General features: G+C 45.8%; 1 protein-coding gene across 4 annotated transcripts in view; it reads right to left on the bottom strand.

The window, feature by feature from the left end:
* Positions 1 to 1,419: 1,419 nt before the first annotated feature.
* Positions 1,420 to 25,127, bottom strand: part of LOC119973913 (inter-alpha-trypsin inhibitor heavy chain H3-like) — a 111,033-nt gene continuing 87,325 nt past the window's right edge. For all 4 annotated transcript variants that reach the window (XM_038812527.1, XM_038812526.1, XM_038812529.1 and 1 more), the window contains 7 exons: positions 24,763 to 24,783; positions 24,386 to 24,403; positions 18,002 to 18,115; positions 15,451 to 15,652; positions 10,946 to 11,118; positions 1,783 to 1,894; positions 1,420 to 1,677 (listed from right to left, as the gene is read on the bottom strand). In XM_038812527.1, the coding sequence (XP_038668455.1) occupies positions 1,533 to 1,677; positions 1,783 to 1,894; positions 10,946 to 11,118; positions 15,451 to 15,652; positions 18,002 to 18,115; positions 24,386 to 24,403; positions 24,763 to 24,783 (785 nt within the window). In that variant the 3' untranslated portion in view covers positions 1,420 to 1,532. The remainder of the gene's footprint in view (positions 1,678 to 1,782; positions 1,895 to 10,945; positions 11,119 to 15,450; positions 15,653 to 18,001; positions 18,116 to 24,385; positions 24,404 to 24,762; positions 24,784 to 25,127) is intronic.

The following is a 25,127-nucleotide window of genomic DNA, read 5'->3' as shown; positions in this document are numbered from 1 at the left end:
TTCTCTCCAGCTTTCAATGCTGGAACTATACCAATGCTTGTATCAATGTCACTGTCTCTGTTGTCAATAGGATTGAACAAAAGTAGTTATTGCAGTGAGATCAGGACACTTCCCTGAAGCAGTTCTTTAAATGTCTCAGTGGGTACTGCAACCCATCTCATAAGCTACCAGAGGATGATTATGCGATTGCTTTTGCAGGGAGAAATGATACCAGAATTTCTGCTTTTAATTTAGTGGGGGAATTCTCTCAACCCTTAGAGACAGGTTTGAGATGGAGTTTGGTGGAGATTTGGGAGGTTAGGGTTGGGCCGGGGGGGGGGGGGGCGGGATAGGGGGTGGTCGTAGTTTTTGGCACCAGGAAAATCTGAAAAAGTGTTTTGAGCCAGTTTGCTGACGTGGTCCCAGGGAGGCGGGAGGAAATGTTGAGAGACCATACAGCAGCAGAGGGAAAGAAATTGAGGTCACGAATGAGGCAATTATCAGGCATTTTCACTGGACATTTAAAATTATGCCCAGAAGAATATGCCCGCTTACTGGAGGTAGGTGCACATCCGCTCGTCCAGGTGACTTGACAGTTACAGACAATCATTACACGGCACAAATGGCAAGATGTCAATCATCTGGAGGCACAGTATTGCCACTGTGCCAGTCTCACAGGGAGACTACTATCACAAGAGAGTTCTCGAGTTAGCAAGAGCTCTCCAAAACCATCAGCCAGCTCTCCATTTCATCGCATTGCTCCCTCATGTCCCAGAATCTTCAGCACCCTCGCTGTCGCCACAGTAAAGACTGCTGACCGAGCACTGGTTAAACCTGCCAACTCCTGAGCCCACCTGCCATTTGGGCGGCACGAGAGCACAGTGGCTAGCACAGTTGCTTCACAGATCCAGGTTCGATTCCCAGCTTGGGTCACTGTCTCCGCGGAGTCTGCACATTCTCCCTGTGTCTGCGTGGGTTTCCTCCCACAGTCTAAAGATGTGCAGCTTAGGTGGATTAGCCATTCTAAATTGCCCTTATTGTCCAAATAGGTTGGGTAGGGTTACTGGGTTACGGGAATAGGGTGGAGGTGTGGGCTTAGGTAGGGTGCTCTTTCCAAGGGCCGGTGCAGACTCGATGGGGCAAATGGCCTCCTTCTGCACTGTAATTTCTATGATTCTATGATCACTGATTGGACGGTGATCTCAGAGGAGGGGTTTTAATTGACCAGTGGGATCGCAGCTGGAGTCCCGCTGCTGCCACGAGGAGAGTCAGACTCTGAAATTGCTCCCGATGCTTGAACTTTGGAAGATTCAGCACATTGGGTCAAAGTTCAGGCTCACCTTGTAACACTTGGTTTCACTCTTAACACACACGAACCACATTTGGTCATTTTCCAAGGAATGGAAATTAACATTTAAATTTATATAAAGAGATAGGAAATGCTTGCAGATTTACAATTTTTAATCTGTATGTATTTGACATATAATGTGATTGAACAATAAAGCCGATGCAAGGGATACTAAACGGATGAACTTTCACCATCTGCTCCCAGGTTATGAATACAACGAGTCAAATAAAGAAGTGACAACGTAGTCAGTGGGAATTCCATCAATAAATCCTTTCCCGTTGTAGTGAACAAACCAGCATGGGATATTGGTACCTCGCTTCGGGTCAAGTCTGTAATCTTTCTGGTACCCCCTGAAATTAAAATCATCAATAAAATGTATGTAAGAAATGTAGTAAAGAATTGCAATTATTAGATAGGATACATCAAAATTGCTAATATTGTCTTCGCAACATTACCTTGTCACCCTGAGTTTGTGACCTTTTACAATCATTGTTGCGTCAGGTTTGCCTTGATCTAAGCCAGGGCGGATGTTATATATCTCAGCATTTACTTCACGATAAAACTGGCCTGTGTCAAAATAAAAATAAATTAATTTAACTGGAAAGTCACCAATTCAGTACAGCGTACTGAATGCAGGATATGCAACAAGAATATATGTTTCATTCTACCAATGAGGATGATCGAATGGTTCAGATGGGATGAATGAGTTTAGAAGCTATTGCAAATGCTATGATTAACCTGTTATGGAAGTCAATTTACCTTAACCTTGATGTGGAGATGCCGACATTGGACTGGGCTGGGCACAGTAAGAAGCCTTACAACACCAGGTTAAGTCCAACAGGTTTGTTTCGAATCACTAGTTTTCGGAGAGGTGGGTTCCACAATCACATATGTAGACAAAGTCAATGATGCAAGAAATATCATCAAAGTATCATCTTGCATCATTGACTTTGTCTATATATGTGGTTGTGGAATCCACATCTCCACTCACCTGATGAAGAAGCTGCGCTCCGAAAGCTAGTGATTCGAAAGAAACCTGTTGGACTTTAACCTGGTATTCTAAGACTTCTTACTGTACCTTAACCTTGAGAATGGACCTCAGAGCTCTTGTGCTTCTGCAGATCGGGAGCACATTTGCATTTTTGAGTTCTTTGGGCCCAGTGCGTCTGTGCATGCAGAAACATTTAGGGCAAAAACCCAGGTTGCGTGACCAGGAGCATGGATGATTAGTATCCCAGGAAGTGGATAGGGAGAGGAGACAGAGAAGTACCAAACAAAGAGTCCCAGACAGGGGACAGGAAGAAGTCCTAGTTAAGTTAAAAGTAGATGGAAGGTGGCAGTTAGCAGACTTTAAGCAAAGGTGGCTCAGGAGAAGGCCTGATAATTTAAAGGAGCTCAGGAGAAACACTGAAGATCCAAAAAGGCAGCCAAAGATTGGTGAGTCCGTGCTTCAGGCCGCTGGGGTGAAGCTACACCTTTGGAACAGTGGTATTCAGCTCAGCTTGGCCAAAGAGCTGAAGTTGTGTTTGTGAGTTGGTGCCTGAGTGCATACTTGGGAATCCAACGGAATGGAATCTTGGGGGATGAGATTGAAACCCTGCGAGTTGGAACAATTTGTGGAGCGAGTTCCAAGGTGAGATCTTTGAATACTTCCAGTCCTGCCGATGTCTTTGCATGGCTCACATATCATGCCGCCAGGGAACCCGCCGTGGGGGGGTCACCTTTGGCAGGACCGGAAGATCCTGCTGGCGGGAAGGGCCAGAAAACCCCACCCACAGTGTTTACTGATGTATGGGCGGGTTGTTGAGAAGTCTGTGGACTTTGCCTTGGTTACATTTTAGTGTGCAGCGTGGTGTGTTTGACCCCAGCTTGTTTGTTAGCAAAGCAGGAAGAAGAAAAAGAAAGAGCAAAAGAAATGGCAATGCAAAAGCTTGAGCTTGAGTTTCAAAGAAAGAAAAGAAATTAGACAGCATGAACTGGCTAGAGAAAAGCTTAAATTACTGGGTGAAAGAGAGTCTAGTAGTTCAGACAAGATATTGAGTCCCGTTCCGAGCTTTGATACAATAAAAAGTCTTTGTGTCTTGCCTAAATTTCCTGAAAATTGTTTGAAAATTTGTTTGAAAAGGTGGCTGAAAAGCTGAAGTGGCCAAAGGACACATGGGTAGGAAGTTTCCAGCTGTTCACACCGGTTGGACCTTCCAGTCCTGCTGAAACCCAATGTGGGTTTCCCAGCGGGTTTCCCAGTGGGTTTCACCTGGAAACAGCGATGAAAACAATGAGACCAGAAGATCCTGCCGCCTATGCAACCGTGAAACATGCAGCAGGTTGTGCGGACATTCCAACTCATGGGCCCTCATTTTGCAAAGAGTTTCGGTTGAAAAGGCTACGGATGTACCCCTTCAGAAGAACAATCTTCAAATTATGAGGTTGTTAAAACAGAGGTACGTAATGCTTATGAGCTTGTCCCTGAAGCTGATCAGTTGAAAATTTGGACTCCAAAGAAAAGACCAAGTGAAACGTGTAGAGTTTGCTGAGGAGAAAGAAATGTTGTGGGACCGATGGTTTTGACCACTGATGTTTGAAAATTTTTTTGAGAATGTGAGGTTGCTAATAATATGGAGAGAATTTTGAGATAGCATCCAAATAGCTCACTGGGCTAATCGCTGGCTTTTAAGCAGGCCAGCAGCACGGTTCGATTCCCGTACCAGCCTCCCCGGACAGGTGCCGGAATGTGGCGACTAGGGGCTTTTCACAGTAACTTCATTGAAGCCTACTCGTGACAATAAGCGATTTTCATTTCATTTCATTTTCAATAGTTACCAGGTCACATCAGGAAGACCATAAGGCTTCTAAGGTTTGGGAAGCAGTGGTTCTGGCTTCTGGGTAAGGTATATCACATGGGCACCGAGGGGGAAGTAGATTTCTATTTGTAAACCCACAGGGAAGCTGGAAGAACAGAAAAAAGTCTAGATTTATAGAGACAGCAGAAACTGCTTCTGTCAAGAAAAATGATAGTGTAGAGGATAAAAGTGATGTAAAAATGCTTTTCTTGCTATAAGAGAGCATCTCAAAGCCTATTGTTTAAAGCTGAATGGTAAACTGGTGGCAATAATATGAACACTTAAGAGGTCTTTAGAAAAGGCTATATACCATATAAAGAAATAGGTGTTCTATAACAATAGTACAAATAAAACTTGTTCCTTCAGGGGGATATTGCCAGGATGGTCCAGGGTATTCCTGACTCCTGATAAAGCGAGTCAGATTACTTAAGGTTTTGAAGAGAAGTGTCCCATGACTCCTCCAACAAAACAAATAAACAAATTAATATTTTGAGAGACAGTGGGGCAGATCAGTCATAGATGGTGGCTGATAATACAGTTTGTGTTCCAGATGGCTTGATGAAGGAAAAAGTATTAATAGGGGTATTCATGGGATTCATTTTGGTAGAAAACATTTGAATGCAGATTACAGGGTCAACGGCAGGGTTCTGAGGAATGTGGAGGAACAGAGAGATCTTGGGGTTCATGTCCACAGATCTCTGAAGGTTGGCACTCAAGTGAAATGAAAATGAAAAAAATGAAAATCGCTTATTGTCACGAGTAGGCTTCAATGAAGTTACTGTGAAAAGCCCCTAGTGGCCACATTCTGGCGCCTGTCCAGGGAGGCTGGTACGGGAATCAAACCGTGCTGCTGGCCTGCTTGGTAAGCCAGCGATTTAGCTCAGTGAGCTAAACCAGCCCCTCTAAGTGGATAGAGCCGTGAAGAAGGCCTATAGTGTGTTAGCGTTTATTAACAGGGGGCTTGAGTTTAAGAGCCGCAGGGTTATGCTGCAACTGTACATGACCCTGGTGAGACCACATTTGGAGTATTGTGTGCAGTTATGGTCACCTCACTAAAGGAAGGATGTGGAAGCATTGGAAAGGGTGCAAAGGAGATTTACCAGGATGCTGCCTGGTTTGCAGGATAGGTCTTATGAGGAAAGGTTGAGGGAGCTAGGGCTTTTCTCTTTGGAGCGGAGGAGGATGAGAGGCGACTTAATAGAGGTTTATAGGATGATGAGGGGGATAGATAGAGTGGACGTTCAGAGACTATTTCCTCGGGTGGATGTAGCTGTTACAAGGGGGCATAACTATAAGGTTCAGGGTGGGAGATATAGGAGGGATGTCCAAGGTAGGTTATTTACTCAGAGAGTAGTTAGGGTGTGGAATGGACTGCCTGCTGTGATAGTGGAGTCAGACACTTTAGGAACTTTCAAGCGGTTATTGGATAGGCACATGGAGCACACCAGAATGACAGGGAGTGGGATAGCTTGATCTTGGTTTCGGACAATGCTCGGCACAACATCGAGGGCCGAAGGGCCTGTTCTGTGCTGTACTGTTCTATGTTCTAGATGTAGAGAACAAAACTCCCCGCACAAAAAACTAGTTTGCTAATGACAAACAAGAACTGGTAAGAACACTGGAGTATCAGTGACAGGAATTAAAACACTTGACTAAGGACTTGAAACATCTAAATAATAAACGTGTAGAAGCAAATGCAAGAAAAACAGATCTTCAGGTAAAACTTGATGAACTTCAAGTATCAGAAATCTTTATAAAGTATTGTGAAAAGTGCGTTTAACAGAAAAAGGAATTACTGATGAATCAGAATAGTGGGTTGAATGCAGAATGAAAACCAAGATTATTGAACTGTTGAAACTTCATTGTGAAAGGAGCGATGAGATTCTTGAACTATGATAAAATCTGGAGAACAAAACAAATGAGGTGGGCAGTTTGGACAGTTCCAGTCTTTGAAAGCAGATTAGGAAAATTTGAAGAAACATATTGAGCATCTAACGAATGAATCGGATAAGTCTAAGGGCCAGTCAGTGATCATGGCAGAAAGATTCTGAAACAAACTGAATGCTCATTTGAAGTTGCTAAGCTTGTAAAACGATTCCACAGATAACTTTGAGACAAACACAACTGAACTGACCAGAACAGTTGTTGAACTGAATGGAAAGCAAATTTGGAAAAGAATTAGAAAATAACAGAGTCAACAAATACTGGGTGAAACTGTGAAAGAAGTAGAACTGAATGTTCCATTTTTTAAACATTAACCAGAAAAATATAAATGTTTTCTGAAGACTATAGAAGAGCTCTTGGAGAAATTAGAAAGTGACTTGAGTAAAGAGAGCAACGTTAATTCAGTGCGAGTTCATTAATCTAGTGCAAAGAGAAAGTTTGTTATGGAGGAAGTGAATGAAGAATATCATTTTGAAACTGATTGTCAATCAGACATATGCGGTATCCGTAGCAAGCCTAAAGGACCCATCTAGTGTTGTATATTTCCATTAACGGAGGAGAAGAATAAGAAAAACTCCATGTTCTTCTGTATTAAAGTTGAGAAACCGATGTGAAAATCATTCATACCACATAGCATGACTAATACACACCCCATATGTGAAGAGGGGAAGATTGCCAGAGTTTTGGTTTGCAATCGCACCAAAAAAACCCTGGTACAAAATGGAGGTGCAAACTGGTCAAGATGTTTCTAAAGAAAACATTAATGTAACTTCATTATCTTTGGTTGACCATGAAAAAATATAGCCAAAGATCATGGGTGGGCTTCTCTGGTCTGCCAGGCACGTTTCCTGCGGGGCGTGCCCTGGCGGCAGCGGGATTCTCCATTCCTGCAGCCGGCCAAGGGGGTTTCCCATTGTGGCCACCCTACACCGTTGGGAAACCCGCGTGCATGGGTACACTGCTGGTGGACTGGAGGAGCCCACCGATGGAGACTTCCGCTGCATACGATATTTAATCTTCTATTCACTTGAAAGAAAATACTGAATGTAGTTGTTGATGATCTATTCAGAGTTTAAGAAAGGGTGTAGGAAAAAGGGCAGATTCTAAGTTATGATAATTCTATGATTTTTAAATCTTGCTAATCCGACTTGTTACATGTAGTGGTTTTTGTTTTGGTTAACTCTCTGTAACTTTATATGGGACTGCAGTGGTCAAGAAGGCAAATCACGGATGCCGGGGGTGATGGAGCTTCTAGCTGAGTTTGGGACCTTTTCAGGCTACAAACTAAATCTAGGCAAGAGTGAGGTGTTTGTGGTGCACCCTGGGGACCAGGAGGAGGGAATTGGTAGGCTCCCGCTTAGGAGGGCAGGGGAGAGTTTTAGGTACCTGGGGGTGCAGGTGGCCAGGGACTGGGGGACTCTTCACAAGCATAATTTCACCAAGCTTGTGGATCAGATGGAGGAGGAGTTCAAGAGGTGGGACATGCTGCCATTGTCATTGGCGGGGAGGTGCAGTCTGTCAAAATGACGGTGCTTCCGAGGTTCTTGTTCCTCTTTCAGTGCCTGCCCATCTTCATCCCCAGGGCCTTCTTTAGGAGGGTGACTAGCAGTATTTTGAGCTTTGTGTGGGCACATGGGACTCGGAGAGTGAAGAGGGTTTTCCTGGAGCGAGGGAGGGATAGAGGCGGGCTGGCGCTGCCCAACCTTTTGGGGTACTATTGGGTGGCCAATATGTCAATGGCGCATAAATGGGTGATGGAGGGGGGGGGGGGGGGGGGGGGGGGGGGGGGGGGGGGGGGGGCGGCGTGGAAAAGAATGGAGATGGCGTCTTGCAGAGGTACGAGCCTGGGTGCCTTGGTAACGGCGCCGTTGCCGCTCTCTCCTAAGAGGTATACCACGAGCCCGGTGGTGGTGGCGACCCTAAGAATCTGGGGACAGTGGAGACGGCATAGGGGGGAAACAGGGGGCTCGATACAGGCTCCATTAGGTAGAAATCATCAGTTCATCCCAGGGAACACTGATGGGGATTTAGGGGGTGGCATAGGGTGGGCATCAGTAAACTGAGGGACCTGTTTATTGGCAGGAGGTTTGCGGGCCTGGGGGAACTGGAAGATAAATTTGGGCTCCCCCAAGGGAACATGTTCAGATACTTGCAGGTAAAGGCGTTTGCTAGGCGACAGGTGGAGGAATTTCCTTTGCTGCACTCGCGGGGGGCGATGGACAGAGTGCTTTCGGGTTGTGGGTCGGAGAGGGGAAGGTGTCTGACATTGATAAGGTAATGCAGGAGGTGGAGGAGTCGTCAGTGGAGGAGCTGAAGGCTAAATGGGAGGGGGAACTAGGGGAGCAGATAGAGGACGGGACTTGGGCGGATGCCTTGGAGAGAGTCAACTCTTCCTCTTCATGTGCGAGGCTTAGTCTCATCCAATTCAAGGTGCTGCACCGGGCCCACATGTCCGGGACTAGGATGAGTAGGTTCTTTGGGGGTGAGGACAGGTGCACCAGGTGTTCGGGGAGTCCAGCGAATCATGCCCATATGTTTCGGGCATGCCCGGCACTGGAAGAATTCTGGAAGGGGGTGGCGGCGACGGTGTCGAGGGTGGTTGGATCCAGGGTCAAACCAGGGTGGGGACTCACGATTTTTGGAGTTGCGGCGGAGCCGGGAGTGCAGGAGGTGAAAGAGGCTGGTGTCCTGGCCTTTGCGTCCCTAGTTGCCCGGCGGAGGATCTTGATGCAGTGGAAAGATGCGAGGCCCCCAAGTGTGGAGACCTGGATCAGTGACATGGCGGGATTTATAAAATTGGAGAGGGTCAAATTTGCCCTGAGAAGATCAATACAAGGGTTCTATAAACGATTGCAGCCTTTTCTGGACTTCCTGGCTCAAAGATAGGTATCTTGGTCAATAGCAGCAGCAACCGGGGGAGGGGGGGGAAGGGGGGGTGTTCTTTATTATTGTTTCTATTTTTTCTATGGTTATGTAACTTAACATTGTGTTAATTTAAGTTGTTGTTAATATGTTTTGTTGTTCATTGAGGATGGGCGAATGTTTATGACGGCTATCATTATTGTTATTGTTGGTATTTTATTGCAGTTCGTTGTTATATAAATACAAAATTTTTCAATAAAAATTATTTTTTTAAAAAAGAAGGCAAATCACCATCACTTTCTCAAGGGCAACTGGGAGTGAACAGTAAATGCTGGCCTAGCCAGTGATGCCCACATCTCATAAAATTAATTTTTAAAAAATATGTGTAACTGTGGAACAAAATGAAAAGTTTAGTTGTATAATATGCAATAAGCAGGTCATGAGGAGTTCATGATGTTTAACACTTCTTGTGAAGAATTTCCATTGCCAAATGCCTCTGGTTGGCCTGCTAGTGACTCGATTGTGATGTATGTGCAGTCAATCACACCTTGCACCCTTGGAAAACCAGCCACGTCAGCCTAGCCTCTGGCTCTATTGATCTGATTATTGCGATCAGTTATGAAGACTATGGATTGATCCACACATTTAAATATGGCCTCTGTGAACACCTTCATATAGTAGTGTGCTGCAGGCTGGATAATGCTACTTAGGTCCCCACAAATGCACTGAAATGAGCCTGAAGAAAAGCCACTATAACTTTCAAAGTGACATACTGCCAATGGGAGGCCCCCTCATAGATTGATGTTGTCTCCTTGGCCACCATGTCACAAAGAGAAGTTACAATCACTCTAGAAAGCTGAAGCCGTCACAGGCACTGTATCCTGCTATCTTCAGGTTAGTCATCCATATCCTGAATGTACGATTGGCCGGGTATGGCCTCCTTAGGCTCCTCCATGGCTGTTGCACCCTGCACTCAGCAGCCCTTGCCCCATCACAGGTTGAGCTCCTTCATGTGTCTCCTGTGGTTTCTGTCCCCGTTCATCTGACCGCTTCCCTCTCCTTCTCTTCCTCATCCTCTCCTCCATACTGGAGGATGTTTCTCCACCACAAATAATGCACTGAGTGACAATGCTGCAATGATGATATATCGCTAAGTCCACCAGTGTGCAGACAACATAATGCCTAAAACCCTTGATAATGTCGAGGAGTTCTAGAACTTCTAAGAGTAGCCAAGCAAAAGCATCTCCGCAGTCTCTCTCGCTGAGGTCAGGCACAGGCCCAGCTGTCGCCTTTATATCTGCCCTTATTATCCAACCAAATGTTTGCGTCAAATATTTATTATTGCAGTTGATTAGACTGCTAGAGATTAAATAGCTTTTATTTGCTCATTTCAAAATGACCCCCCGATTTTGGATTCCGCGTACCCGCCGTGTAATGAGGGTGGGATTGCGATTCAATGTCATCACACCAGATATAACCGAATGAAATCAGTCCTATTTTCACAAGCTAAAATGGTCTAATTTTCACAGTCAGTTTCAGCGGAGAACGGAAATTACTGTTCTTGGAATATATGTCCTGCAGGGTCATCACTAAATATGGTACTGCAGTATAATAGTTCTTTTTGTAAAATCTTTGTACAAGAGCTGTATACCCTGTTAGTAGTATTGAGTGGCTGTGACAACACCAACAATGACTTGTGTTTATAAAACATCTTTTAACGCAATATAAAGTCCCAAGGCACTTCACAGAGGCATTTAAAACATATGACACAAAGCAGCAGAAGGAGATATTAGGGCAGAGGATGAAAGCTTGGTTCAGGGGTCTAATTTAAGCCAGAAGCAGGAAAGTGAGGTGAAGAGGCAGAAAACGTCAGTGTTTGAATTCCAGCCGTTAGGTCCTGAGCAGCTTAAAGCATGTCCATGATGGTAATGTGTTGAACTATGTTTGAGCGCCCAATAAAGTGAATTCATACCAAGTAGTCCATGGGTCCTGTTTGAGAGCCTGTGGCTGTCGAGTGTATAAAATCCCAGAAAGTCTCTGTGCAGAGGGTGATTTTTCCAGACCCGATGCAGCACAATAACAAACGTTGCATCATCGCCCATCGTGAGTGTGAGATTCTTCTCTTTCACGATTGAAATTGAGAAACTAGGAAATAATGTTAGAGATGATAGATTATGTAGTGCCTAAACTTTGGAATACTGAATATTGAATGCAAGCAAATAAAACTCTCAAAATTATCTATGTTATGAATCCATTATTAGTAATGTTTATAAGTAAGAATACAATTCATAAAATCCCACAGTAGTCTGTTATAATTCTCTTAACCTCTGCCACTGAATGTGGGCAGGGTAATTTATTTTACCGTTGTTTGTGGGTCTGTTTGTGCATAAAAGATCTCAAAAACTAATGGACAGGTATCAACAAAATCTGGTACACAGATAGGATATGGCCCAAGAAAGAACTGGCTAGCTCTTGGTGAAGATGTGGATCCTGGATTTTGTTTTAAAAGGATCTGTTAACATTGGGTGTTAGGGCGAAGTAACTTCTTTTAAAATCATGTTATGGGTTGTTTTATTTAGAATGTTGTTGATTATTTTAGAATGTTTCAGACTTTTTCCAAGTGCTGGGGTGGAATTTGTCAAAGCTGTCAAAATGTGAGCAGAGTTTGCAGAGCAGGTTGTTGGATGTGGGTTGGCCTGAAGTCTCCTCAGTGAGATGAAAGCTCTCAATAAAACAATTTATTTTTCTTGATTTGTAAGCTGAAATTTTCCGACCGTTTACACCAGCGGAATCTTCTGGCTCCGCTGCCGACTCACCCCTGCCACAGATTTCCCTGTGGCGGGGCTGCATTCAATGGAAAACCCTGTTGACAATGGGTGGACCAGAAGATCCTGCCGCCGACCAGTGGCAGACCGCCTTCACCACCGCAAACGACGTGGTGGAGGTACATAAAATTCTGCCCATGGTTACCGAACATCAACCAGGCAAGGAAAAGCCCAATTAAGGAAATTAAGGAGTTCCCAATTAAGGGGCAATTTAGCATGGCCAACCAATCTACGCTGCATATCTTTGGGTTGTGGGGGTGAGACCCATGCAGACACACGGAGTATGTGCAAGCTCCATTAGGATAGTGACCTGGGGCTGGGATCGAACTGGGGTCTTCGGCGCCGTGAGGCAGCCGTACCATCTGAGAGCTGTGTAACTGTAATTATGTTGAGCTAACACAGTGTGGCCCAGTTATTTTTTAAGCATTATAATATTAATTTTACTTTTCTGAAGCAATGAATACTTTGAATAAGATTTCTGATGTGCCTATGTAAGAGTCCTTAAAGGAAAATTTACAATCAGCCCAAATGCATGAAGGGAGTGGGGAGATACAAAGTAGAGGAACCTGTCAGACTGAAAGAGAGAGGACTGCTTCTTGTGCAATCTCCTGCCAACATTAGTCAAGCACAAGAGATACTGGAGCTCAAATCTCAGCAAGGCAACCTGAACATTGTTGTATAATGGTGCTGGAGCATGCTGGTATCAACATAACAACACAGGAAATGGAGGCAGGAGTGGACCATACAGCGCCGTGAGCCTGCTCCATCATTCAATATGATCATAGCTGGTCTTCTGCCTCAACGCCAATTTCAAGCCTCCTCCCTATATCCATTGATTCCCTGACAGACCAGAATGTTTCTTTCAACCCTTTAATAGTCTCAATAATAGTGTATTCACAGTCCTGTGGAGTTGATAATTCCAAATATTCACAAACCACTAAGTGAAGAAATGTCTCCTCATCTTAATGCCAACATACATAACATAACATAACAACAACATAACGGGCTACAAAGCAAAGCCGAGCAGTATCTCTGGCAGCAGCGCACCCCTCCCCGATGAACTTAATGCATTCTATGCTCGGTTTGAGCAGGTAACCAACAATCCGCTGTCGAGTGCCCCAGCAGCCCATAATTCACCCATACCCACCATCACAGTTTCCGAAGTCAGATCGGCCTTCCTGAAAGTGAACCCACAGAAGGCGATGGGCCCCGGACGGGATCCCTGGTCGTGCACTCAGAGCCTGCGCATACCAGCTGCCAGAGGTATTCACAGACATCTTTAACCTATCCCTACTCCACTCCGAGGTCCCCACCTGCTTCAAGAAGACCACCATCATACCAGTACCAAAGAAGAACCAGGCAACATGCCTCAATGACTACCGCCCGGTGGCCCTGACGTCAGTTATAATGAAGGGCTTCGAGAGGCTGATCATGAAGCGCATCACCTCCATACTCCCGGAACGCCTTGACCCACTTCAATTCGCATACCGTCGCAACCGGTCCACATCAGACGCCATTTCCCTGGCCCTGCACTCATCCCTAGAGCATCTCGAAAACAAGGACTCCTACATCAGACTCCTATGTATTGACTACAGCTCCGCCTTCAACACCATAATCCCAGCCAAACTCATATCAAAGCTCCAAAACCTAGGACTTGGCTCTCCACTCTGCAACTGGATCCTTGACTTTCTGAACAACAGACCACAGTCAGTAAGAATGAACACCAACACCTCCTCCACAATAGTCCTCAATACCGGTGCCCCGCAAGGCTGCGTACTTAGCCCCCTACTCTACTCCCTGTACACACACGACTGCGTGGCAAAACTTGGTTCCAACTCCATCTACAAGTTTGCTGACGATACGACCATAGTGGGCCGGATCTCGAATAACGACGAGTCCGAATACAGGAGGGAGATAGAGAACCTAGTGGAGTGGTGTAACGACAACAATCTCTCAGAGATTTAGAAGTCTGAGAACACGCACGAACAGACTCAAAAACAGCTTCTTCCCCACTGTCACCAGACTCCTAAATGACCCTCTTATTGACTGACCTCATTAACACTACACCCTGTATGCTTCAGCCGATGCCAATGCTTATGTAGTTACATTGTATATCTTGTTTTGCCCTATTATGTATTCTCATGTATTTTCTTGAATTTAGTTTAATTCCCTTTTCTTCCATGTACTGAATGATCTGTTGAGTTGCTTGCAGAAAAAATACTTTTCACTGTACCTCGGTACACGTGACAATAAACAAATCCAATCCAATCCAATCCAAATGTTCTGAGACTGTACCTTCATGTTCTCGACTCCCAGTGTGGGAAACAACCTCTCACTGTCTACTTCATCAAGCCCCTTCAGAATCATCTGTTTCAATTAGATCATATCTCATTGTTCTAAAATCCAGGTATAGGCCTAATTTATTCAGCCTCTTATCAAAAGACAGTTGTGCCATGAATAATCCCAGGACCCATTTTGTGAACCTTCGCTGTACCAAATTCAGATTATCCTTCCTTATGTATGGAGATTATAGCTGCACAGAGTACTCCACATGTGGTCTCAGCAAAGCTTTGATCAATTAGAGAAAAGCCTCTTTATGCTTGTACTTCAATTCCCTTGCAATAAAGCCCAATGTATCATTTGCGTTCCTAATTGCTCACTGCACCTACATGCTGTATTTTTGTGTTCCTATATGAATGCAACTAAGTCTTTATGAACATCAACATTTATAGGTTCCATGCTTTTTAAAATATATTCTGCTTTTCTGTTCCTCCTACCAAAATGAATAACCTCACACTTCCCCACATTATAATCCATCTTCCCATTCATTTAATCTGTTTTTATCTCTTCACAGCATCTGTGCAACCTGCTGACAACTTACATTTCCACCTAGCTTTGTATCTTCAGCAAACGTAGAAACATCACTCTCAATCTCTTCGTCAAAAGCCCTAATATAGATTATAAATTGCTAAGATTACAGGATTGATCCTTGCGAAATTCCACCAGTTACGGATGACAATTCGAAAATGCTGTTTATTCTTTTTTCTGCTTCCTGTTCATTAACCATTCCTCTATCCGTGCTAATATATTATATCCAACTCCATTCTTTCTTATCTTGCATAATAACCTTTTATGTGGCACCTTATCAAATTCCTTTTGGAAATCTAAATATACTGAACCTACTGGCTCTCCTTTATCTACCCTTCCAGTTACATCCTCAAAAACTCAGGTCAAACACAATTTCATAAAACTATGCTGTTTCTGGTCGTACTAAGATTTTTTAAGTACATTGTTACAGCATCCTTCATAACAGATCACAATAATTCAAGTATTTGACAGATATAAATCTTCACTTAGGGTTGCTATTGCCACAATATTGTTTTCTGCCTCCTTGTTTGTGTGATGGTGACTTTTTGGTTCTTATATGCATTTTTGCAAAGTTTTTTCATCACATATTCCAACTAATATAATTTGAAAATGCAATGATAAACCCCCAAAAATACATCTATCAAAGTGCATTTATTATGCAAATTACTCTGACATTGCAAAATGCGAGAATCAAACTAATCAAACATTTTGTTTCTTGGCTATAGTTGTATATTTTGCACCAGCTATACCCTGAAAGCTGTGGTATTATTACAAAAATTGGTACCTCTCTTTTGTTAAAGATGCTGTTGATGACCAGGGGAAAATTATTTTCTCTACTCCATGAAAGACCGTAATCATTTTAGTCGATACTTCAACTTTCACACCCATTTGGGTGTTCACAATTCCAAACTTTCCGAAGTATGTATTCATTTTCACATTTTTTTCTATTTTCTTCTCTCCAATCAGCTCTCCATTTACCACAAAATCTGGATGAAAAATTCAAAACATAATCAATTGTCACAATGGCAAATTAAAATAAGGAGAATCATTTTTTCATGGAGCCAAATGATAAACGCAAATAATAATTATAGTGAGGGACTAGTAAACTGTTAATCATTTGGCCCGCTGCATTATTGATAGCTGAGAAAATAAATGGAAAATGTTATGGGCCAGGGCTTAGAAACTCCAAAGGATATTATGAAGTCCACCTGACCGACAACTTTTATGTTGAATTTGGCTAGGATGAGCACAAGAGCCTTCCCTTCAGGTGTGATTCAACAGTCTTCCCAGACACTTTAATCAAAACAGGCTATATTCTAAGAACTTAGTTAACACGTATCTTTAAACACAGAGCAAAATTTTTAAATAAATTACAAACATAAAGACACCACACAGCTACTGTAATCTATATATAACACTGAATGAATTCCCCCTTAACAGTTCCAATTCAAAAACAAAATCCTATAAACCAAAATCCCTTTTCAAGGGTGCGGCCCAGCACTCTGCATTCTCACTTGAATAAGGCTGGCTTTCCCTGAGATTCTGACTACGTTTCACCAACAGGTTTAACGCCTTTTACGCAAACTAAATCTTTTAAGTTACCAAAACAGGTAGCTATAATCAATGTTTTTTTTTAGTGGAACAACTCTTTAAAATGAAAAAATAGAAAGGCAGGAAAAAAAATTTTCTTTCTCCCTGAATCCACAGCAGTCAAACTAAAAATGAAACTTAAAAAAACCTCACAGCCACAGCCCAGTTCCACCCACAAAATGACATCACTGAAGCCATGTGATAAGACAAAAAGCTTTTTTAAAGGGACACTCCCATGAAAAATGCAAGGAATGAGATACAACATTTTTGTGATGTTAAAGCCATGGTCTCTCCCATGAGTAAAAGTATGAGGAAATAATTAAGATATAGCGAAAACATCAAGTTAATTATCCATAAGATTTGCACGGAACAAAAATACACTTATGCCACTTCATAAAATTGGAAGCATCATACTGAACTGGCAATTTAAAAGACCACAAGTTCAGGCCAAATGGGCTACTCTTGCTCCTAGTTTATATATTTGTTCGTTTGTTGAAATTATGGTTCCATCTGGCATTTAGCATAGTGGTCAGCACAGTTGCTTCACAGCTCCAGGGTCCCAGGTTCGATTCCCGGCTTGGGTCACTGTCTGTCTGTGGAGTCTGTACTTTCTCCCCATGTCTGCGTGGGTTTCCTCCGGGTGCTCCACAGTCCAAAGATGTGCGGGTTAGGTGGGTTGGCCATGCTAAATTGCCCTTAGTGTCCAAAAAGGTTAAGTGGGGGTTACTGGGTTACGGGCATAGGGTAGAGACGTGGGCTTAAGTAGGGTGCTGTTTGTAAGGGCAGTGGCTTCCTTCTGCACTGTAAATTCTATGATTTATGTTTTAATTTTTTTTTAAATTTAGTGTACCCAATTCATTTTTTCCAATTAAGGGGCAATTTAATGTGGCCAATCCACATGCCCTGCACACCTTTGGGTTGTGGGGGTGAAACCCACGCAAACACGGGGTGAATGTGCAAACTCCACACGGACAGTGACCCAGAGTGATTTATGTTTTAATGTGGAAAAGCATCATAATAAACCTGAGATTTTATTTTATGTTACTCATTACAAATAAAAACTGGGCAGTAAAATTCCAGAATGACCAGCTTTAATGACACTGTAAGATCTGCCAACTCAGGGGCGGTTTTCGGTCTGCATTCGTCGTCAGAATGGCGACATGATGGGAAAATCTGAAGAGAATTGGGAAACATGATTTTCTCCGGAGCGGTTGTAATTCCCAGCGTTCCCCGCCCCTCACTGATGACACCATGGGTTTACGCCCACAAAAGGCAAGAACCTAATTTTCATGGATTTAAATAATTTTAAGATAAATAGCCAGCCCCCCTGCCACATGAGCCCCCCCCTCACCGAATATTGACACCCCGCTGACGTGACATCATGTTGGCGAGGTTTATAGCTGCTTTTTAAAACTGAGATTCAGTTGAGTGGGTGGATCAGTGCTGATCGGGGCCCCCTTTAACAATCACGGTCGGTTCTCTGTCGAGCCAGATACTGGCTCTATCAGGCCCCACCCCACGAAAGTGATGACATAAACCCCTCCCACTCTTTCTTTTACTCAGAGAGCCTCAAGATCTGGAGAGAAAATTGGTGTGAGCAACTGGAGAACGAGACGCCAGTTTCAGTCTGAGCCTGACACTTTGAAAAAAATATGGTAAGAGTCTGCCCCAGATGTTTCTGTTTGTGAGCAATGCACAGCTATGTTTCTTTCCTTGTGACAGATTATATCAGAGCTTGCACCTACCTGTAGACGGATCTGTCACCACGTTTAGAATTGCACCTGGTTTCCCATCAATGTTGAAACAAATGGCATCACTGCGGTCGTTTATTGAAATGATAAAATGAGGATCGCTGTCAACTTGAAAAAGATGTCAAAGTTTTAGAACATATAAATCATTGCCACTTTTTTTATGAAACAAAGCTTTGAGTCTTCAACTTCACATATTATCACAGATGCAAATAGTCTTTTCACAATATACATGAATGAAGGAACTGAAGGCACTATTGCTAAGTTTGCAGATGATACAAAGATCTGTGGAGGGACGGGTAGTATTGAGGAAGCAAGGGGGCTGCAGAAGGATTTGGACAGGCTAGGAGATAGGGCAATGAAGTGGCAGATGAAATACAATGTGGAAAAGTGTGAGGTTATGCACTTTGGAAGGAGGAATTTAGGCATAGACTATTTTCTAAATGGGAAAATGCTTAGGAAATCAGAAGCAGACTTGGGAGTCCTTGTTCACGATTCTCTTCAGGTTAACGTGCAGGTTCAGTCAGCAGTTAGGAAGGCAGATGCAATGTTAGCATTCATGTCAAGAGGGCTAGAATACAAGACTAGGGATGTACTTCTGAGCTTGTATAAGGCTCTGGTCAGACCCCATTTTGAGTATTGTGAGCAGTTTTGGGCCCCGTATCTAATTGGTGGCCTTTGAAAGGGTCCATAGGAGGTTCACAAGAATGATCCCTCGAATGAAGAGCTTGTCGTATGAGGAACGGTTGAGGACTCTGGGTCTGCACTCGTTGGAATTTAGAAGCATCAGGGCCGATCTTATTGTAACTTCCAAGATACTGCGAGGCCTGGATAGAGTGGACGTGGAGAGGATGTTTCCACTTGCAGGAAAAACTAGAACCAGAGGGCACCATCTCAGACTAAAGGGACGATCCTTCAAAACAGAGATGAGGAGGAATGACTTCAGCCAGAGGGTGGAGAATCTGTGGAACTCTTTGCTGCAGAAGGCTGTGGAGGCCAATTCAGAGTGTCTTTAAGACAGAGATAATAAGGGGATCAGGAGTTATGGGGAGAAGGCAGGAGAATGGGGATGAGAAAAATATCAGCCATGATTGAATGGTGGAGCAGACTCGATGGGCCGAGTTGCCTAATTCTGCTTCTATGTCTTATGGTCTTATGGTCTTGAATGAAAGGCAGGGGGGTGAATTCTCCGCCAGCGGGATTCCACGTTCCACTGGCAGTGCACTCCCACCCATGGGTTTCCCAGCAGCATGGGGTGGCCACAGTGGGAAGTCCCATTGTGCCATTGCTACAACGAGATTATATCAGAGCTTGCACCTACCTGTAGAAGGATCCCACCTCAGCCAATACTAATCACCTCAGGCTTCTGGGGCACAAGCTGGTGAGCACCACACAGTCGCTGATGTACATCAGGTGGAGGCAGTAATGCCCAGGCGAGACAGCAGTCAGAGCTCTGCTGGATCTCAGGACCTAGCTGGGTCTCAGCCAAATGCTGAGCCTATGGACCGGACTATCCTGGAGCTGATGGACATGTTAGGGAGCAGCCGGGACATTCAGAGGGAGATGTCAGAAGCACTCCAGCATGGGCAGCACAGTGGTGCAGTGGTTAGCACTGCTGCCTCACAGCACCAAGGTCCCAGGTTCGATCCCAGCTCTGGGTCACTGTCCATGTGGAGTTTGCACATTCTCCCTGTGTTTGCGTGGGTTTCGCCCCCGCAACCCAAATCAGTGCAGGGTAAGCGGATTAGCCACACTGAATTGGCCGTTAATTGGAAGAAATTAATTGGGCACTCTAAAAAAATATTTTTAAATAAATAAATAATTCTTAAAAAAAGAAAGAAACACACCAGCAGATCCACAGTTGATTGGTAGAGTATCAGAGGCTGCGGGTGCAGGAGATGTGGCCAGTAATGCATGGCACCGAGGCCAACACTGCTAGGGTGGCGACCGCAGTGGAGAGCCTGGTGCACAGCGTCAGCAGCATTAGTGGAGGTGTCCAAGGTGTGGGGTAGTCAGTGACGGCCATGGCTGAGGGCCTCGGCAGAATGTCCGAATCGCTGGGGGATGTGACCCAGTACCAGGCTGACCTTGATGAGGTTCTGCGGGACATGTCCCGGTCCCAGATGGGAATGGCCGAGGCTCTGCGGAGCTTGTCCCAGTTGCAGGTAGGCTTTGCCAAGGTGTTGCAGAGCATGTCCCAATCACTGAGGAGCATCGGCGAGGGCATCAGCATTTTGGCAGAGACGTTGGGCCACCAAAGCTGGCATAGCCAGATGACGTGGGGCAGCCCTGAAGTGAATCCCAGGACTCCATGGGCGCCAAGCGAGAGGATAGGGCGCTGGGTCCCTCAGGTTCCACCCCTCTGATGAGTCCGCATCTCACAGTCAGCACACAGGACACATGTGCCACCGACAAGTGCGGCGGGACCTTCCAGTCCCAGAACTTTCAGAGGATGCCAACCAGGGTTATCGGAGGCCATGGAACGTGGTAAGAAGTTGGCTATCTTAACCTCTGATGTGCATCCTGGGGCACAGTTAGACGTAATGGTAGAGCTAGGAAGGCTAACTATGTTGCGTATCACTGATGGTACGGGTATGGAGGGGGTTGGAGGGGTAGGCAGGCTGTGAGGGGGGATGAGTGGGTGGAGGGAAGAATGGGGTGGCCCCATCGGGAGAGTGGGGCATTGTTCAACACCTGTGAAACATTAAACACCTTTCACCACAACCAGTCTGAAACCTCTGTCACTTTCTTCCGCAATGCGGGTCAACCTCCGAACCCTTCGCCCGTCTCTCCAGGCATGGCCCCACCCCTCCGGGCACACCGTGTGCAGGTGATGGGTGTGAGAGAGCACTCAGCAGACAGGCAGGGATCAGACAAAGGCATAGATTAAGGAGCACCAGCGCTCCCCTGCCCTTGACGGTGACCAGCTGATGGTCCGACACAGTCCTGGCATCCTGGAGTGATGCTACACATACCATGGGAGAATGGGAAATGGGGAGAGGGGGGTGGAGAACGTAGCGATGACGGACCAGGTAACGTCCTATGTGAAGCTGATGAGTATGAGGACCTCCCTGACCCACTGGGCTTGCCAGACCCTCACCGTTGCTGCCTGTCCTGCAGCCTCTGGGTGGTCTCCTGGTTCAGCCCCAGGATCGTCCTCCAGCCCCTGCTGATCCGGTGCCTCCTCATCATCCTCGTCCTCATTCTCCTCCTCAGAGGTAGCCACATATTCCTCATCCCCCACCTCCAGGTTGTGGAGAGCACAGGAGACCACCACAAAGCGGGCGACCCTCCGGGGGGGGGGGGGGGGGGGGGGGGGGGGGGGGTGTACCTCAGTGCACTACCAGAGTGGTCGAGCCTTCGGAACTGCACTTTCAGAGTGGTCTGATGCACCGCTCAATGACAGCCCGGGTGGCCACATGGGCCTCGTTGTATCAGATCTCCGCTTTGGTCTCCGGCCTCCGTACTGTTGTTATTACCCGGCTTCTCTACTTAAGCCCTTGTCTGTACTGTTAATGTTAGCCACCCCATATCCAAATGCTTCCCATGATTCAGCGGTCTTCCCAGCAAGTGGTCACGCTAGCGCCGATTAGTACTCCTATTTAAAAACGTGAACCTGATGGAAGGGCTACTGCAGTGCCTGCAGGTACCCCTTATCCCCCAAGAGTCAACTGATAATCCTGGGGTGTTCCTCAAAAAGCCTGGGTATGCCCCTGGATGTAGCTGTCGTGCACACTCCCTGGGAAATGTGCACGCTCCCTGGGAAGTGTGCACGCTCGTGCATGATCTGCATGTGGTGGTCGCACAGGAGCTACATGTTCAGGGAGTGGAACCTCTTTCTGTTAATGTAGGGCACTCCCATCTGGCCTGGTGCGTGCAGGGTGACATGCGTGAAGTCTATCAGCCCCCGGACCTGGGGCATCTTGGCGATGGCAGAGAATCCTGCTGCCTGGGCACCTTGTTGGACTTGGTCCATGTCAAAGTTGTTTAATTTTCTGCCTGGGCAACAGGGCATCCCTGGCCTGTCGGATGGACCTGTGAGATGCCACACAGGTCCCCACTCGAGCCCTGGCATGATCCTGAGATGTAATGGTCATTGACGGCCACAGAGAGAAGGTGTCCTCTTTCTCCAAGTGGTGCGAAGTCTGAGAGGACATCTCCTTGTTGTTGCGGAGCCTCCTGTGGCATGTGCTGTCTGTCATCTGTTCTCCTCCTCTGGGTCCATCACTGGCCTGATGGGTGGATGGGTCCTCAGAGTGTGGGGCGGGCTCCGGCACATGAGCCGCCGACTTTAGCATCTGCAGACACTGCAGTAGCCCTTCCACCAGGTTCACGTTTTTAAATAGGAGTACTAATCGGCGCTAGCGTGACCACTTGCTGGGAAGACCGCTGAATCATGGGAAGCATTTGTATATGGGGTGGCTAACATTAACAGTACAGACAAGGGCTTAAGTAGTGATTATTGGCTTCTCGCCATGCTACAGCGGGATCCCCATTTTGCCTATGGGAGCTGGCTGGTTGCATTGCAAACTGTTTGGCGCCTGGCGTGGTTTTCATTTTTGGCCTCTCCCCCTGTTATCCAGCTTCGTCACACCTCACTTGAGCGCAATGAGGCTAGAGAATCACGCCCCGTGAGTGAGCAGCCTTGGCAAAGGAGAGCTACTGGAATGATTCCCAGATTAAAGAACTTTGGTGATTCAAATAGTCTCAAAGGGCGCGATTCTCCGACCCCCCCCGCCGGGTCGGAGAATCGCCCGGGGCCGGCGTCAATCCCGCCACCGCCATGTCCCAAATTCGCCGCCACCCGAGATTCGGCGGGAGCGGGAATCGCACCGCGCCGGTCGGCGGGCCCCCAGCAGCGATTCTCCGGCCCGCCATAGGCCGAAGTCCTGCCGCTGACAAGCCTCTCCCGCCGGCGGGAATCAAAACACCTACCTGACTGGCGGGATTGGCGGCATGGGCGGGCGCCGGGTCCTGGGGGGGGGGGGGGGGGGGGCGCGGGGCGATCTGACCCCGGGGGGTGCCCCCACGGTGGCCTGGCCCGCGATCGGGGCCCACCGATCGGCGGGCGGGCCTGTGCCATGGGGGCACTCTTTTTCATCCGCCTTTGCCATGGTCTTCACCACCGGGTAGGGGAGAATCCCGGCCAAGGACTTTATTTATTTACTTTAGAGCAGTATAGGCTCTAAAGGTTATTGATCCTTATTGATGGATTATTCAAAGTTAACTGACATGGTTAAAATCTGTAAGAGTGGGAGTAGATTTAGGGCGCGATTTAATGGCTGCATTGCACTTAAGTGAGAGTGCGACATGGCTGTTAGATTGCAGGAGAGGCTAAAATCGATAACCGTGCCAGGTGTGGGTGGGGCGTGTGGGGGTGGGGCAGCATGGGCGGCACTGCTGGACATGGGTGTGCCAGAGTCGGAGCAGTGCTGGGTGGGGGCGGATCCTGGCACATTCTCGGTGGGAGGGGAGGTGGGGTTAGGGGGTCCAGTGTCAACCCACCTGTGCAGCTCAGTGGAGGTTGTTGATCTTCTTACAGGGAGCCGGTGATCCTGATCACACTCCCCTAGCTGACGGCGGCTGCCAGTTCCTCCCAAGCGGCACTGGCTGTCCTTTGGCTGACCCTCCCAGACCTTCGGGGTAGCCCTCTACCACATCCAACAATCTGCCCAGGTCAGCATCTCAGAATCGGGAATTGGGCTCCTCGGAGGCATGGCTGTGAGCTGAGTGGGGTTGGCTATGCAAGGGCAGTTTAAGTGCTGTCCCCCCCTGTTAGCAGGGGGCTGGCGAGCGCGATCCCGATGAATCAACCAGCAAGACCATAATTTGCAGCATGAAGCCGTGGGGCCTCGGTAAGTGAACCAATTAACATTTTATAGTGGTATCGGCCTCGCCCATCTGAGCAATGGGAAGCTTGCGGTAGTTCCCGCTCACTACCACACTTAGAAACCTTTTGGTTAAATTGTGCCCTCAATGTGAGGGAGTTCATCTTTTCCAAAGAGTGGTTAGACGTGAGAATGGTTCCAGTTGGCGTGGAGGAAGATGACTATCTGCTTTCAAGACGGAGTTGGGTGAGTCTTGAAAGGACAGAGATCTCACCATAATGAAGATAAGTGTCCATATAGACCTGTCTATATGATTTCTTGGACTGAAGGGGACAGTAATGAATTTCCCTGTGCATTTCTATCTTTTTTGCCTTTCTCAAGAAATGACACGGTTAGAGGGAGAGGGTGTTTAAACATGATGCTTTGGCCAACATGAGAGTGGGGCAGACTTGATGGGATCACCTGTTTTTTCCTGTCCATCAATTTTAAAAGTACCTGGTTGTATGCTTTACTAATACAACTATATTTTAAAAATGCTTAAGCTGCATCTTACCGTAACTGTAAACGGGTCCTGCAGGAAAGAAAAGGAAAATCAATCTGTGATCAACTAACCAAAGGAGCTCAAAGAATTTCATTACTGATTATCTCTGCAGTATCTTTGAATCACATTGGAACGTATATTTATCGGATATTGACGTGATTTTGTACCATATAACTTGAATATATTTTAAACTCCAGAGAATGCAATAGATTATGTTATAATTCATTCATTAGATGTGTCAATTAAAAAGCTTTTCAAGGTATTTAAAGCCGATAGACAAGAGAAAGCAGCTTGAAATTGTCAATGATTTATATTTGACATGTGTAGAGCAACTTGCCACAATTATCAGAAACAGTTCAAAATCCAAATGTATGTTAAAAAAAACTTACTCTGAAAGCGTGATGATACTCCTAAAAAACATGAACATTTAGATGTAATTATACAATTTTGAAAATCCGAGTCCAACATGTATTTTTATAAAAGAATAATGTAATTGCAGGAAGCATTATTGAATTCTAAAATTAATTATTAGCTGTAGATAGTTTGATGACTTGCGAAGGACTGAAAAATTGTCTGAGAAATTTGGTTGGTTAGTTTAGTGGCACATCATAGTTCATGGCCATTGGATCGGAATTGTGCCGCATTCAATCTCAATACTATCATACTTTAGAGGGCGACATCTCCATGGGTCATGTGGGATGTGGTCACCTCAGGCTAGGCCAGCATTTATTGCCTATGCCCGGTTGCCCTTGAG

This window comes from Scyliorhinus canicula, chromosome 11 (genome assembly GCF_902713615.1).
Source record: "Scyliorhinus canicula chromosome 11, sScyCan1.1, whole genome shotgun sequence".
In the NCBI taxonomy this organism is placed as follows: Eukaryota; Metazoa; Chordata; class Chondrichthyes; order Carcharhiniformes; family Scyliorhinidae; genus Scyliorhinus; species Scyliorhinus canicula.
This window is presented reverse-complemented; position numbering and strand designations above follow the sequence as displayed.